The 13,455-nt window shown below is 51.9% G+C and overlaps 1 protein-coding gene across 1 annotated transcript; it reads right to left on the reverse strand.

Moving 5' to 3' along the window:
- Nucleotides 1-2,634: 2,634 nt before the first annotated feature.
- On the reverse strand, nt 2,635-6,365 carry MAA_04538 (CP2 transcription factor; the record flags this gene model as incomplete). Its single annotated transcript, XM_007822634.2, has 5 exons — nt 2,635-4,804; nt 4,976-5,134; nt 5,554-5,693; nt 5,850-6,119; nt 6,261-6,365. The coding sequence occupies 5 exons, from the start codon at nt 6,363-6,365 to the stop codon at nt 2,635-2,637; spliced, it is 2,844 nt and encodes a 947-aa protein (XP_007820825.2).
- Between the last annotated feature and the right edge of the window lie 7,090 nt (nt 6,366-13,455).

The following is a 13,455-nucleotide window of genomic DNA, read 5'->3' on the forward strand; positions in this document are numbered from 1 at the left end:
TGATGGCCGGCTTCAAAAACCGGGGGCAAGAGCACTCCTCGCGCAGTTGGATGGAACGACGATCAGGCCTCGATGGTTTGTGTAACATTCCCCCAAATGGACATAGAGGGACGGCACATGGCCAGCGGGGATCGAGGGGAGTCAGGGGACCATCGTCTTGCAGGTCAAGGCATCAATGATATTACAAGCGCGGAGGGCTCAATGTTCGACGTGGGTAGTGTTCGGTATTCACGAGGAAAGGGGGCGGCCGCGGCAGATACAACAGGCAGTGTTGGCGATGAAACAAGATTGGCCAAGGACGCAAAGCTGCTGGAGATGACGAGCTCAGCCTGTCGGACGGGCCGTGACATGCATAGACGTCAATATCTACATTCGGGTAATGTGCATGCCGTCTCGCAAAAGATATCATTCAAATCTTTCGCGTGCCAGTGAGCCACACTGCACCATTCTACCCCCCGCAAGTCCAGAACGTTCGCAGTCATCATGCCATCTGGAGGCATCACGGCGTAGACAGTTGCAGGACGTTACTGCTCGCTACATGCACACCCTCTCTGGGTCCAGATGTCGTTTCGCAATACATCCCTGCCCCGTCGAGGCTGTGGCTAATGCAGCGACGAGCCGCGCTCGCCGGATATTAGCATTGACGCGTTAATTGTCATCCACCCCTGCCCGGGGTGTTTCCCAGCTGGCGTCGACTCCTTGGCGCTTGAAGAAATAAACCGCTTCAAGCAGTCAATGAATACACGTATTCATGCCGCGCTAGATACGGAGTAGGCGGTTGTGAACAGTCTTGCGCTCCACTTGCCTCACGCCCCGGGGAGTACAAACACCACCACCACCACCACCACCAACATTGCTTTCCGCACCTGCGCTCTGCGCCCCGTCATTGGTCGCAAGGAGCAAGGAGCAAATGCTCCTTTCCGTTGTCACACAAGCAACTAGTACCATGAATCTGTATTATAGCCCTACCTACGGAGTACTACCTACTTAAGTAGGTATATACATGGGCACCTTCCTAGACTGCATAGGTACTCCGCAGGTACCCCAGTGCCTTCGCCGGCCCAGGGGTATTCTGGTGACCATCGTCTACTCCGTACGTCAGCTACATCGGAGTTATTTATTTATTTTTTTTAATTTATTATACTTTGGAAGAGTCTGCGTCAATCCGAGACGTTTCTTAAACAGTGCGGGATATCTTTTAATATATTTAACTTTTGAACAGCCTGCGGCAAATCATGCTGAATTGTGCTGCCTTAGGAGTGTGGAGCGCTTGAGCAATCGAGACTCGCATGTTATGGTCATTTCCGGACTAGCGGCTCATGCAACTACATTAGGTAATAAACGCTTCACGTCTGGACTTTTTCGTGTTGCACTGTGCCTGCCATCTTCTCCGTGCGTCCCATGCATCTCAGAATCCCATCAATTTATCTACCTACCATGTAGGTGCCTGTGCGGCGCGGTCCCTATTTCTAATGACAGAAAAACTCTCCCAAGACGCGGTCAGGAATTGTCATGTGCCGGCCGGAAGTCGGTCTGGTAATGTAGCTGATAGCCAGTCAATAGACCTGGGGACACTGGCTGGAAAGACCCACTTGGCGCGTTGGTATTTCAGCCATTCAGAGTACCCCACCCCCCGATGCCGTCAGCCACAAGCTCCTCCCCTCCAACAGGAGGACTCCATCCCGCTTCGTCCCGTTTCGTCCCACTTCGTCGTCCACACTGTAGCATGCAATGTAACGCTGATGGCCACAGCGAATAACTTGTCTTCCTGAATCGAGCTTGAGCTCCTCTCTTCACTCCCTACAATGTTGTACTCGGTAAATACTCTTCAAGTACAGTGCCTGACAATGCTCTGCCAAATAGCAGAGGACAAGACCGAACTCCTCTCGCCCTACCATCAGCCAACCAATCCGTCAAAACCAGTCGTCGTCGTAATCACTCATAAATCTACAGCTATTGCTCAATCCAGCAACTCCGACACCCAGACCATGGGTATCTCCAATCCCTTGTTCCCCTGTATCTTTACTTGCTAATGCAAATTGAATACAATCAAGTAAAAGGCGTACAAAAAAAAAGCCTTTACACAAAAGCTGCCCGTGATTACATGGCCAAAAAAATGAAAAATAAAAATCAAGCACACCCAGTGTGCCCAAAAACACAGCTTAGAAGCAATGTCCGCCTCCGCTTCTGCGCTTGGTGGCATCAACGACACAAGTTGCTTTGTTCTTGAAGCCGTATGAAACAAAGCGTAAATATGATTGATTGATGTTGAGTAGTCCGCCTCCTTGCATCCTCTCTCATTCTCTCAACATCGATATTTGTCTTTTGAGAATGGATGCTCTTTAGACCCGCAGCCCGTGGTATATCATGACCGATTATATAGGGGAATCGATAAGAAAAAAGAAAGAAGAACAGACCAAACTCCAAAGTTATCGCTCCTCGCTAAAAATGTGTATCGTGTACTGGGGTACGTTGATACCTCGGAATGAACCCAAGTACATTGTGTTGATCATGCTTTGATTGTTTTTTGTTTTGTTTGAAAACTTGGCGGGAGAGAAGTAGCGCTCAACTACGCCCGCTGCATGTCATTTCGGATGATGACAGAGTCGGTAGAGGAATATGACGGCAGTGTCATTAAAAGGTCAGCCGAAGCACAAAGCCCTTCGCAAGAGGTGCAACGTCATCGCCATCAGCTCCAGTCTCGTCCAATAACATCTCCCATTCGCGCTTGGTCTGCGTGGATTGTTCAATTACCTCTTCGATTTCCAGTCGCATATCTTGCCCTTCCCTGAGTTCACGGATAACATCATCATCCATTTCAACCTCCAGCCCTCCCTGGATTACACGTAGAGAGCGCAAAACTTTCGCAGGTTCAAGGCCCCATTTGCTAGAAATCCGACCATTGAATTCTTCTACGGTTCGCTTCGAAAGATAAATGGCTCGGTAATATGTCGGTTTCCCTTGCTCTGACTTGTCGCGATACTGGACATAAAAACAGGCAACAGGTTTTTCAGCCTGCTCTGCGGGAGGTCGATATGATGGATCAACCCCAAGAGCCTCGATCCATCCACTCAAGGTGCCAGCATCGTCCATTCGAGGTATTCTTGATATTTGCTCAAATGCCTTCCCGGAAGCGGTGGTGTTATCGATATTCTGCCACATGCCAGATGCCTGGGAGACGAGAGACAAGGAGCTGGGCGATGGAGATACCATGGACCCTGCAACCGAGGATTTCGTACTGCGAGCTTGCCAGTTAGGTCCCTCACGGGAGACTTCCAGTTTGTTTGGAGGAGACATATCTCCGGGAAGAGATACGGGGTGAAGGTCGGGATCATCCAAGTCCTCTCCTCTCAGATATAGAATGCTGACGGGTCTGGTGCTTGTAAACATATCTTGCAGCGTTTGCAGCTTGATTTGCAGGTCTTCTTCCAAAGTCATGCGACTTCCACCGCACCCGGCATTAGAGCTAGTCGACGACATGGACCAGGTCCGTTTGTGCTTCTGCACTTTTCCCGGTCGCTGTGGATCGCTTCCCTTGGTAGCACTGCTGATCCGCTTTCTCTTACCCATGTCCTTCATGCCGCTTTCGATCTGTGCAAGCTGCTGCTTCAACTTATCAATCGACTTTTTGACGTGGGCAATGTCGTTGGACAGCTTTCTCTCAGCTCCGTGATCTCGAAAAAGTTTGACTTTGCAAAAGCAAACTTCAGGACTCGATTCTGCATCTTGTAAGGAGCCATCGGCGGGTACAAGACTAGTCTTCGCACACAGCCGTACCGGAATTCCTTTAACTCCTTTTGAATGACTGAAATCTGTGGACAGGAAGTTGAATCTAACGGCAAGGTTAACGTCATGAGAACCATTCGCTCCCGGAGTCCACGTAACGCAAAACCCATCAAATGATGCACTTTCTACCTCGATGCGTGCTCGTTTATCGTCATTCTCTGCCGGTTGGCCCGCTTCGACGTACTCCACGGCTTGAAGCTTGCCACCTCTATGATGGGCCTCGTTGGTGCCTCTACCTTCTTTCCACAGGCCCCAGCAGACACTAGATTTCTGTCTCTGCTCCTCATCCTCGAATGAAACACGTACAAAGGTCCTGTACTTGGTACCAGGTGGGATCGGAAAGGTTCCGCTTGTGTCGACAACCGAGAGTGAATAAGCCTGTCCCTTGTTGAGGTATGTTATCGGGATCTCATCAGCTTGTTTGATCATGGCGGTAGGCGCATTCAAGGTGCAGTGAAAACGAAATTTCTCGGCATTCGGCGGCAGTGCGTGGCCCATTTGCATCATATGGCCAACTGCCTGCTGCTGCTGCTGCTGCAGGGCCGCCGGGACCATCGAGGGCACGCGATGTTCTGGCGGTGCTGCTTCCAAGACAACACCATCTTGTTCCATAGTTTCATATCCAGTATCCTGGTGGACAAACGAAGTGGGCGCAAAGGTTGCTCCATGGATAAATGGATTGAAGTGATGGAACTGGTGAGGTGGCAGGGTCTGGAACCCGGACAAGTCCATGGCAGTCGCGCCAGCATGAAGCGCATCGCCAGAGTTTGGTAGGGACAGCGGCGTAGAAAGTCCACCGGCTGCTATTGTCGGGGTATGCAAGTTTCCTGTCTGCGAATGGAGGAGCGGGTTGTTTCCCCCGGGGGTCGGCACATAATACCCGGGTTGGGTACTAGCAAAGGCATTGAAAGCATACGAGTTCGGGTCCAGGAGGGAAGGAGTGAATCTCCATGGCTCATGAGATGCTCGGGGCGTAGGATCTTGGTCTCGAAATACGTCGGTTTCGACATTTGGGTTCCTGCAGGTTATAATCAGTCAAGTTAGTCCCCGGGTCACGCTACGGTAATGCCTGTTTTAATGAGCCAAAACGTGCAAACACGGCATTTCGGCATGAATAAACAAGGCCAAATTTGCCCTCGAGCAGAGAGGTCGGTTGCACCTCCGGAGGGAGAAAGCTAGGCACACATACCTCTGATCCTGAGGGGGGAGGTTGATGATGGGGTGATCGACGGCAGATGCAGCCTGAGCAATAGTTGGTGCAGACGCTTCCGAGGTGACGGCAGCAACTTCCGGAAATTGTTGCCTAAAGTTGGCCAACAGGTCATCGCCCGGCTTTTGTGAGCTTGTTCTAGTTTCACACAGTCAGGTTAGTCACTGGCAAAGGCAATGGTGTGTTAGCGATATACGGCCCCCAGTCCAAGCCCAGGTCTTGGAGGCGACCAAGCACGCGCAGTACTTGGAAATGGGGCAGGATTGGCACATTTGCCAAGCAAGGAGAGAACTTCCGCTTAAGCAGGAATTAAGTAAGGGCGGTGGTGGGAGATTCTTGCCTTTGCCGAAACATGGTGGTGCGGACTGGACGTATGTGACAACCCAGCAGATACCGCAATGCCGCAGCGCAGTGGCAACAGGTATCCGTCTGCTTCGCCGGGTTGGCTCGACAAGACTCGTTACCAAATACTCTGTCGTGTCTTATTTTTTTCTTTCTTTCTTTTTTTGTTTCCGCCGCAGATAATGTAAATCGTCGTGTAAGCAGAGGTCAGGAACCCATGTGCCTTATAAGTTGAAGATGAGGCGCGAGGCAAGACCAAGAACTGGGGCGAGTAAGCTAGGAGCAACGGGGGGACCTGGTAGTAGCTCCAAAGAGGAAGCGCAAGGCGACAAGAACAGACGGCGGCGGCTAAAGGCTAAAACCGATAGTAAGTCGCAGGTGGAAGTTGGAGCGCAAACGCGATGGCTAGGCACAGTGGCGGACGGAGAAAATATACAGGGCGTGACAAGAAACGACCGGAAGGAGAAGTGACGTGGTAGAGAGGATGAGAACGAGGTTGAGGTTGACGCACGGCGCGCGGAAGAGAAAGTCCAGGGCTGGCAGTCAGTTGGTCGTTTGCTTCAACGTTCAATGTCGGCCCTGGGGAGTGTCGAGCGGTCCAGAGGCGCTGGCGCACAATGGGAGAAATAGCGGAATAGCGGAATGCCAGAATGGGAGAATGGCAGGGGACAAGCCACTTGAGCAATAGAGCACCTGAGCAGCGAGGTGCGCTCGAAATTTGAAAACCACGTTGACCCAGGCATTCACACCGACCAGACAGCGCTAAGGACCAGGCGCGTTGCTGTACGGAGTAGTATCCAGGGCTAGCTCAGTGACATCAGGTACGGAGTACGGAGTACTCGAGTACTAGTAGTATTTACTCCATAACGGACCAGTGGGGCCATCCTAAGCACCCTCACCCCCAGCTGCAGGCCACACCTACATTGTAGATGGCCGATGGCCAGGCAGTTCGCAGACAACAGCCATCTGGCCTGTGGCCTGGCGCTCGAATGCCGGAGTATGCACCGGGATTCTTGTAACCAGACATACGCGAGAGAGCGCGGGAGAGGCGGCACCGGCAGACAGAGCAGAGACAGAGGGCTAGCTGGTGGGCGGGGGCAGGTCCTTGTGCATACATGTACTTACTTGGGCACTGAGCACCGACTGGGCACTGGGCACTGGGCACTGGGCAGAGGACGGACACTAGACACGTGCAGGCATAAACAGCATGCGAACAAGGGCCAGGCCAGGACCAGAAAGGACCAGGCCAGATAGTACTAAGTATCTGGTTCTGGACTCTGTGAACAAGTTCAGCACTGCCAAGACACCTAGAATACGCAGGGGGTGGTGGTTCCCTGACTGCCACCAACCTTATTAGCCATGAGAAGACTGTGTGTCAGAAATTTCATTTAATGTATCGGGCTTTATAACACCCCGTGATAATTTAGAACCTCTTGTGATCCCTGTACGGAGCATGTGCATACATACATACAGTACTGCCGCTATGATCAGGAGCCCGCGCCTTGGTAGACACTGACACGCTGTTGGGGAGGTGTGGCTGGGTCGGAGACGGGAGCCATTGATTGATTGACGGTTATTGCAGACTGACTCGACACGTCCGAGGTCAGTTTAGCAGCGCCTGTGCTCGACTTTTGTCTTTTCTGGATGCACGCCAACCGGACATTTGAATTTTCAGGTACATATACATACTCCGTACAGCGCCAATTCAACAGCTGGGATCGGGGCTCAAGAGATCCCCAAAGGCCAACCCCGGCTGTTTGCAGTCATGGCGATGCTGATCTTGACACCTGCAGGCTGGCCAGTGCGGCGGCCTCGGTGACCTCCAGGTGCTTGCATGACAACATTTCCGTGCTTCGAGGCCATCGTTTTGATATCAAACGTCTGGGGCTTGGGCACCATGGACGAAATCAACTACTACTACCTCTAAGCACTTGAGTAGGTACTTACTTTAAGTAGGTACTTAGCTACCTAGGTAAGTACCTATGTACTTATGCACTTGACCACCTACCTACTTAAGTAGGTACTCAGGCTGCAAAAATAATAAACCATAGAACCTAACGGTTGCGTCCATGTACCAGCCTACTCGCTTAAGTACCTAGGTACCTAGGTATTTGTACACTCCATACTATGAGAAGCAGCAAAAGACCAGACACCTACCTCTATGTACTTTAAGTACTTAGGTACATACTAAGTACATTGTACACAGAGCAGGCGGCAGTCGACTCCACCGAGGTCCCACCCGGCGGCAAAGGGGGGGGGTCGGTGGCGCTGGGTGTGTGGTTGTGGCTGTGGCGTGATCGGTGTCGACTTGACAAGGAAAAGGGCAGAGAAACCACTGTAACGTACGGGATCTCTTTAGCTGCCAAATGGCTCGCAGGGCCTCCCCTCCCATACAATTTTCTTAAGTAAGCGAGTCTCCACGAGCCGTTTGGCAGCTAAGGAGAGAGAGTATTTGCTGTGTTGTATTTGATTCATGCATGTGATTTCCAATAAACATTAAATGAAGACGCGACGCACAGAGGTTCACCGCCTGGGGCCACCAGGCTGAAGCTTGTGTTGTGTGCTTGTTCGCAAGCAGCCGTCGGAGTCTTCATACATGATGCCGCATGTTTGCATGGTGAAAGCATCCCGGGAGAATGTGGCAAAAAAAAAAAAAAAAAAACCACCTCACTAACAACACGTGGCTCTAGCCAAATATCCCAATATCCCATCTCCTAAAAAAAGCCACAGGCCATGTATGCCCGTCCCATTGACCTCTGGCACTCGAGCATTTTGACATAATGACGTAGGCACTCGTACGTAGTAGGCGCGTTATTTTGGCTCAATCGCCCTGATGGCGTCACTCTGCGTATTGCGCTCGCTTTCGAAGGAACACGGGCTCCGTGGCCTCCCATCTTTGGGAGGTGGTGGTGTTGGCGTCTTGACACCATCATTGACCGTGTGGCTGGGAGCTGCACGGCAACACATTTTCGCCCGCGTCGTATAAATGTACACATATCGACTGTCTATCTACCCAGGCAGGTACCATGTATTATTTAATCGGGTGTTATATACCTCCAAGTAGGTATTTATGTTCCTCTACGTGCGGTAGTCAGCAGATAACAGGGCTGTTTTGTTTGCTTGCTGGTCTGCTTGTTTGTCTATCGGCGACAACATGGTGAGTGCGTGTAGGTATCAAGTCGAGCTTCCCTCTTGTCCCAGTATTACTTAGGATTGTTGGTTGGCACTTTAGAACTCGCCGTCCTCACGAGCAGACTTGGGCGCAACTGCGGCTGTCCTGTTGGGAACATGCCATGGCATAATATCTCATATCAAGATTAGCCCGCGGTGACTGCAACACGCACATGTTGCAGGATATATAGTGATTTATACGAAACCCAGATGTGGTTGAAGAGGACAACCCGCGTCGCTCTTCTTGGGCGCAGACCACCTAGGTGTGTCTCTTTTGTTGGCGACCTGGCCATGGACCCAAGGTAGTTCCGTAAGACATCAGACACCCAGCCAGGCGCTGATAGTCGATCCCGTTCGCGATGAGATGACTGCTGGCGCCATCATTGGGCGTACGCCTGCGCTGTTCAAACCAGTAGCGTATGTACGTAATCATGAGCTTGCTCCGACATTGGAGGACCTTACTCCGTACAATAATGAGGACACCGGGGCTTGACGGGACGTTCGGTCGCTTCCTTCCGATAGCACAGTCTACAGCCCCACGGTGTGGTGCATGATGTGTGCGATAGTCGAGACCTCGCAAGCCTGGGTCCTAGGTGCACGTAGGAGCCGCCTTGCGCTGCAATGGGCCCGGTCCGACCAGGAGATGAACAAGGGGTAGGGCGATGCTGGTACGGGTCCGCTAGGCATGGGCATTGCATTTGACTGTTACCGGGGACTTTGGTTGTTCAGGACGGTTGACAGGAATAGAGAACATACATATCCCACGCAGCCATGGAGCAGATGGGCACGTTGTCGGGAGGCGGCGCTCTGGAACGCGAACCCTGTCGCCCATAGCCGCTGCGAGGGCTCTGAGAGGTCAACGGGTCGCTGCTAGCCGTGGCTCCAAGATTGCAGCTACACGCTTGGTCCAGGCCCCTGCTAGTCCACCGCGAGCAGTGGGTCAGTGACGACTGTCGGGCACGTCTTTCCGTCTTTCCTTCCTTCCTTGTACATGTGTAACGGGCAGGGCCAACCAGACATTTGAACCTCTCGAGTGCTGATGCTTGAAGGTGGTTTGTTTAACTTTGACGTGCCAGAGAAGCCCCACAGCCCGCTATAGGCGCATGAACAGCGTGCATCATGATCTGGAAAGATCCGGAATTGGGAACCGACTTGTCCTATGTTCCGTCTTTCGTGGACCACGTTACGTTGCCTCTGGTTCCATATTCCCATGAGCTTCCCGGAAATACATACACACGTACATATGAACGACTCTAGTCTGTGCGAATCCGTCAGTGCCGTCTAGTCTAGCCTTGTGGCCAGAAACCAACCCCGACCCAGGGCATGTACGTATGTACTTAAGTATTTACATACATATTTAGTATAATCTGCACCGCACAGACCGCATCAGCCTATTGCATTGCGCTTCCCCAGCCCATCAGACATCATGCCTACCTAATACGCGCGCGGGCCCTGGTTCTGGTGACAGTCTCCTAGCTCATCAGCAATCATAGGACAGCTTATAGAGTTCAGGTACCTAAAGTATATAAGCAAGTACCTACTTAAGTACCTAGGTACCTACCCAAGGTAGGTATAGGTAGGTAGTCGATCTGTACGTAGATTTCGCACCGAGAGACGACTCGTAGCAAGGGTGCCCATTCTGCTCCGTCATACTGCTGTAATTGGATTCGTCCTTCAAGCCACGCCTATTATTACCAACGCCACTGTGGCGGATACTATGGAGTCTCCTCCACGTCGTGGCTGGGGGGCGTCTAACAACATTTCAACGACATCGAAAAAAAAAAGGCATTTGTGTCCAGCTCCATTGACATTTTTAACCATAGTGTCAACCTCCTCGCCCCCGCCGAAAGCATTGTAGGTGTCCTTCGAGCTACGCCCAACTCATCTTTTGATATACAAGGCTAACAAGTTACAGCAACTAGATGAAGTTGGCAACGATCCAAAGCGAAACCAATAGCATGCTAAAAAAAAAAAAAGTAAGCTTCTGGTCTGCTGCCCTTCTGGACACTAGACTCACTCCTATCAGGGGAATCCTCTATGACATTGACGAGTATTGAGTTCGGCTCAGGGGGGAGACAATGCGGCGGACGTTTAATCAGAGGCTGACATCAACAGCTGCCCCCGACGCAATTGACCCCGTATTGCCAAATTAACGAGGCACGGCAGTGCAGCATCCTGTACGTTGTTCCGATTTCCACCGCCACAGCTTTACAGAACGAAGTACATGATTTGTACGAGAAAGCATGTCGAAAAGATTCTTTTCCATGAGCCATTTCACCGATAGTCGGTAGAATAACACCTGAGACTTCTGTGGGTGCCCGCCCCAATGCGTCACAGAACCCAAAACTTATCGTTTCCCTTGCTATGCGATTTGCATGGATATTCTTGTTTGGACAAAAGAGACCACTCCACCCTCTCCACCGTGCCGACTGCAGCCACGGTGCGACCAGTAGTGCGATGCACTAACACACATCCTCGTCCATTATTACTACTACTGGCAAGGCAGTTCAGCCACATGGCGAGAGTAAAGGGGTCCAAGGGGTCCGCCCGGAAAGCAGCTCATCGTGGCATGAGTGGATTCTTCTGCTAGCGGGCTCCAGAAACCAGATCGGCGGACTCGCGGGCCATGTGATCCGTGGCCCCCTCGCTTCCGTCGTATTTACCATGCGTATCTGGCAGTTTTCACCTTCATCACCGCGCGCTGCTGTATCTCGGCGAAAGCAATGTCTTGCGGGTGGCCCCGTTGCATGCCGTGTGGCTGTGTACTGTCCGTGTCTCCTGCCAAACGGAGAGGCTGTATGTTGTACGTTGACGGAGTACGGAGTGCAGAGCCCAACCCAAAGCCCTGGCAGCGGGTATTGTGCTGGCTCCGATGAACAAGCTCTTGCTTTCTTGTCAGTGCATATTGGCTTATACATGGTAACAATTAGCCCTACCAGGTCTTTCCACGCTACATCAGTACGAGAATAGGCAATTATGTCGTCCATACATGACTTGGGCGACAATGACATCATCGGCCCATATTCCCATTGACGTTGGACCAAGTTGGGTCAATGTACAAGCACGTCATCGACAGCAGGCCATATTGGACAGAAGAACTATGTCCAGAGGCGAATTTCTGAGTGAGCGACAAGCTTACGAACACTAATTGACGCGTTCAATATGTGTATCTTGCGTCGCTTATGCGTGAGCTCTCAAGTGAGCCCCCACCGCCCACGAGAGCTTCAAGCCTTACTGCTACCCGCGGCCATTCGACGACTGGTTGTGAGGTGATGAACTCGAGGGGGAGTCGCTCTCCTTGCGTGATTTGGTGTCGGGTGTCAAGGCGGTGTCACAAGGCGCTGACTCGATAGGTCAAGGTGAGTGGTATCGCAAACATGGGATGGGCTCGCATCTATTTCCAGGAGAAGATGATTTGTCCATGGCGCCGGAAGATACAAGTGCCGGTGTACCCGTATTTTGGAGTGCCTCTTGCGCAACTCTTGCGCATGTCATGGTTCAGAGGCTGGCCGTCGGAATGTTCCAGGTTGAAACTCGCATGTTATTACGGAGTAGTACTAGGCACGTTTGACTCTCTCTCGGGCAGGCGGCGAATCAAGCGGCGCAGCGCCACACCTTGGGATCGGCATGAACGGCAGCCGTTTTAGAAACAGCCCAGTCCAAGACATGCCAGAGCGCCAGTCATTGCACCACGGCTGCTCCGACTTGCCACTCTGCCCGGCTGGGCCAGCAACCAGTACGCCAAGGTTTTGTTTGTCCTTTGTGTTTTATTTATTTCAGTCAAAATTGCTTGCTAACCCCTCAAACCCCTCTGCACACCCCTTTGTCTAGACCACGGTCTGTGGAGCTATTGGTGTGGCTAGTGACGTGGCTTGTTCGCCTCGGCCGACGGCTACCGTTACCGTTTCCCGCTCCTCTCCTCTCCTCTCCTCTCCACCACGGAGGTCTTGGCCAAAGGGGCGTATCAACAGTCAGGCGGATCGCCGTGATGTACATAGTAATTTGGAAGGAGGGGGGCTTCGCGAGACATTGCCCCGACGAAAAGGAGATGCCAAGGAAGAAGTCCTTGGCCACCTTGTTTGGTGCACACAAGTCAGTGTCACTAGTCGGAACAATCTCAATATCGCCAATGAAGTCATGGCCAAACAAACGGCTGGCCCAGACAGCGGACCATGCAGCCAATCATTCTATTCGGACCAACAGACACTCTCTCTCACACAGATAGGGAAACAGCCTTGTTGCACAGCATAGCAAAGAATGCGTCACGACTGCACACTCACTCACACGAGCCTCTGGGAGGCCTCTGCGTCTCTCCAACCAGAGGAAACTAATCCAAACTCCATCAACTACATCAACTACATGTGTCTCGCGATACCTGGAGGAGAAGAAGACACTACACAGCCGGTGGAAGGCGGCCAAGCGCCCCAAGGTTTCCGGGTCCCTTGTGGCGGAGTAAGGGTCCTTTTTGGCTATGGCCTCATACCCTGCATGGCGTGGGCTCGTCTGGCTCTACTTGAGCTCCAAACTCAAACTTGTGATGGGTAGAGTCTGGTGCCAAAGACGCATAACCATGGGTATACATACATATGTACGTATTTGGGGCGCCCACACGAGCCGTTAGTGCCCATCATGAGTGCTGATTACTAGCTAGGCACCGTACCCATTTTGAGTTCCAGGTTCAAGGTTCGGAGCTTCAACGGCTTTCTTGAAATGTCAGGCAGCCCAGGAACAAGCGCTTTCACTACTACAAACCGACGTTTTTCCGGCTTTTGCAATGGTTGGGAAGTATGGCCAGGTACACAAGCCGCCACACATCCGCGCGGACCTTTTTTTACGTTAGACTCCCGTCCTAAATTAGAGGGAGTGAGGCGCCTCAGCCGAAACTCAGCCGAAAACCTACTGGGGCTCCTTTTCCGCGGTGTTGTGGGTTTGATTTGTGATGGAGA

The sequence above is a fragment of the Metarhizium robertsii genome (genome assembly GCF_000187425.2).
Source record: "Metarhizium robertsii ARSEF 23 chromosome Unknown MAA_Scf_1, whole genome shotgun sequence".
NCBI classification, from domain to species: domain Eukaryota; kingdom Fungi; phylum Ascomycota; class Sordariomycetes; order Hypocreales; family Clavicipitaceae; genus Metarhizium; species Metarhizium robertsii.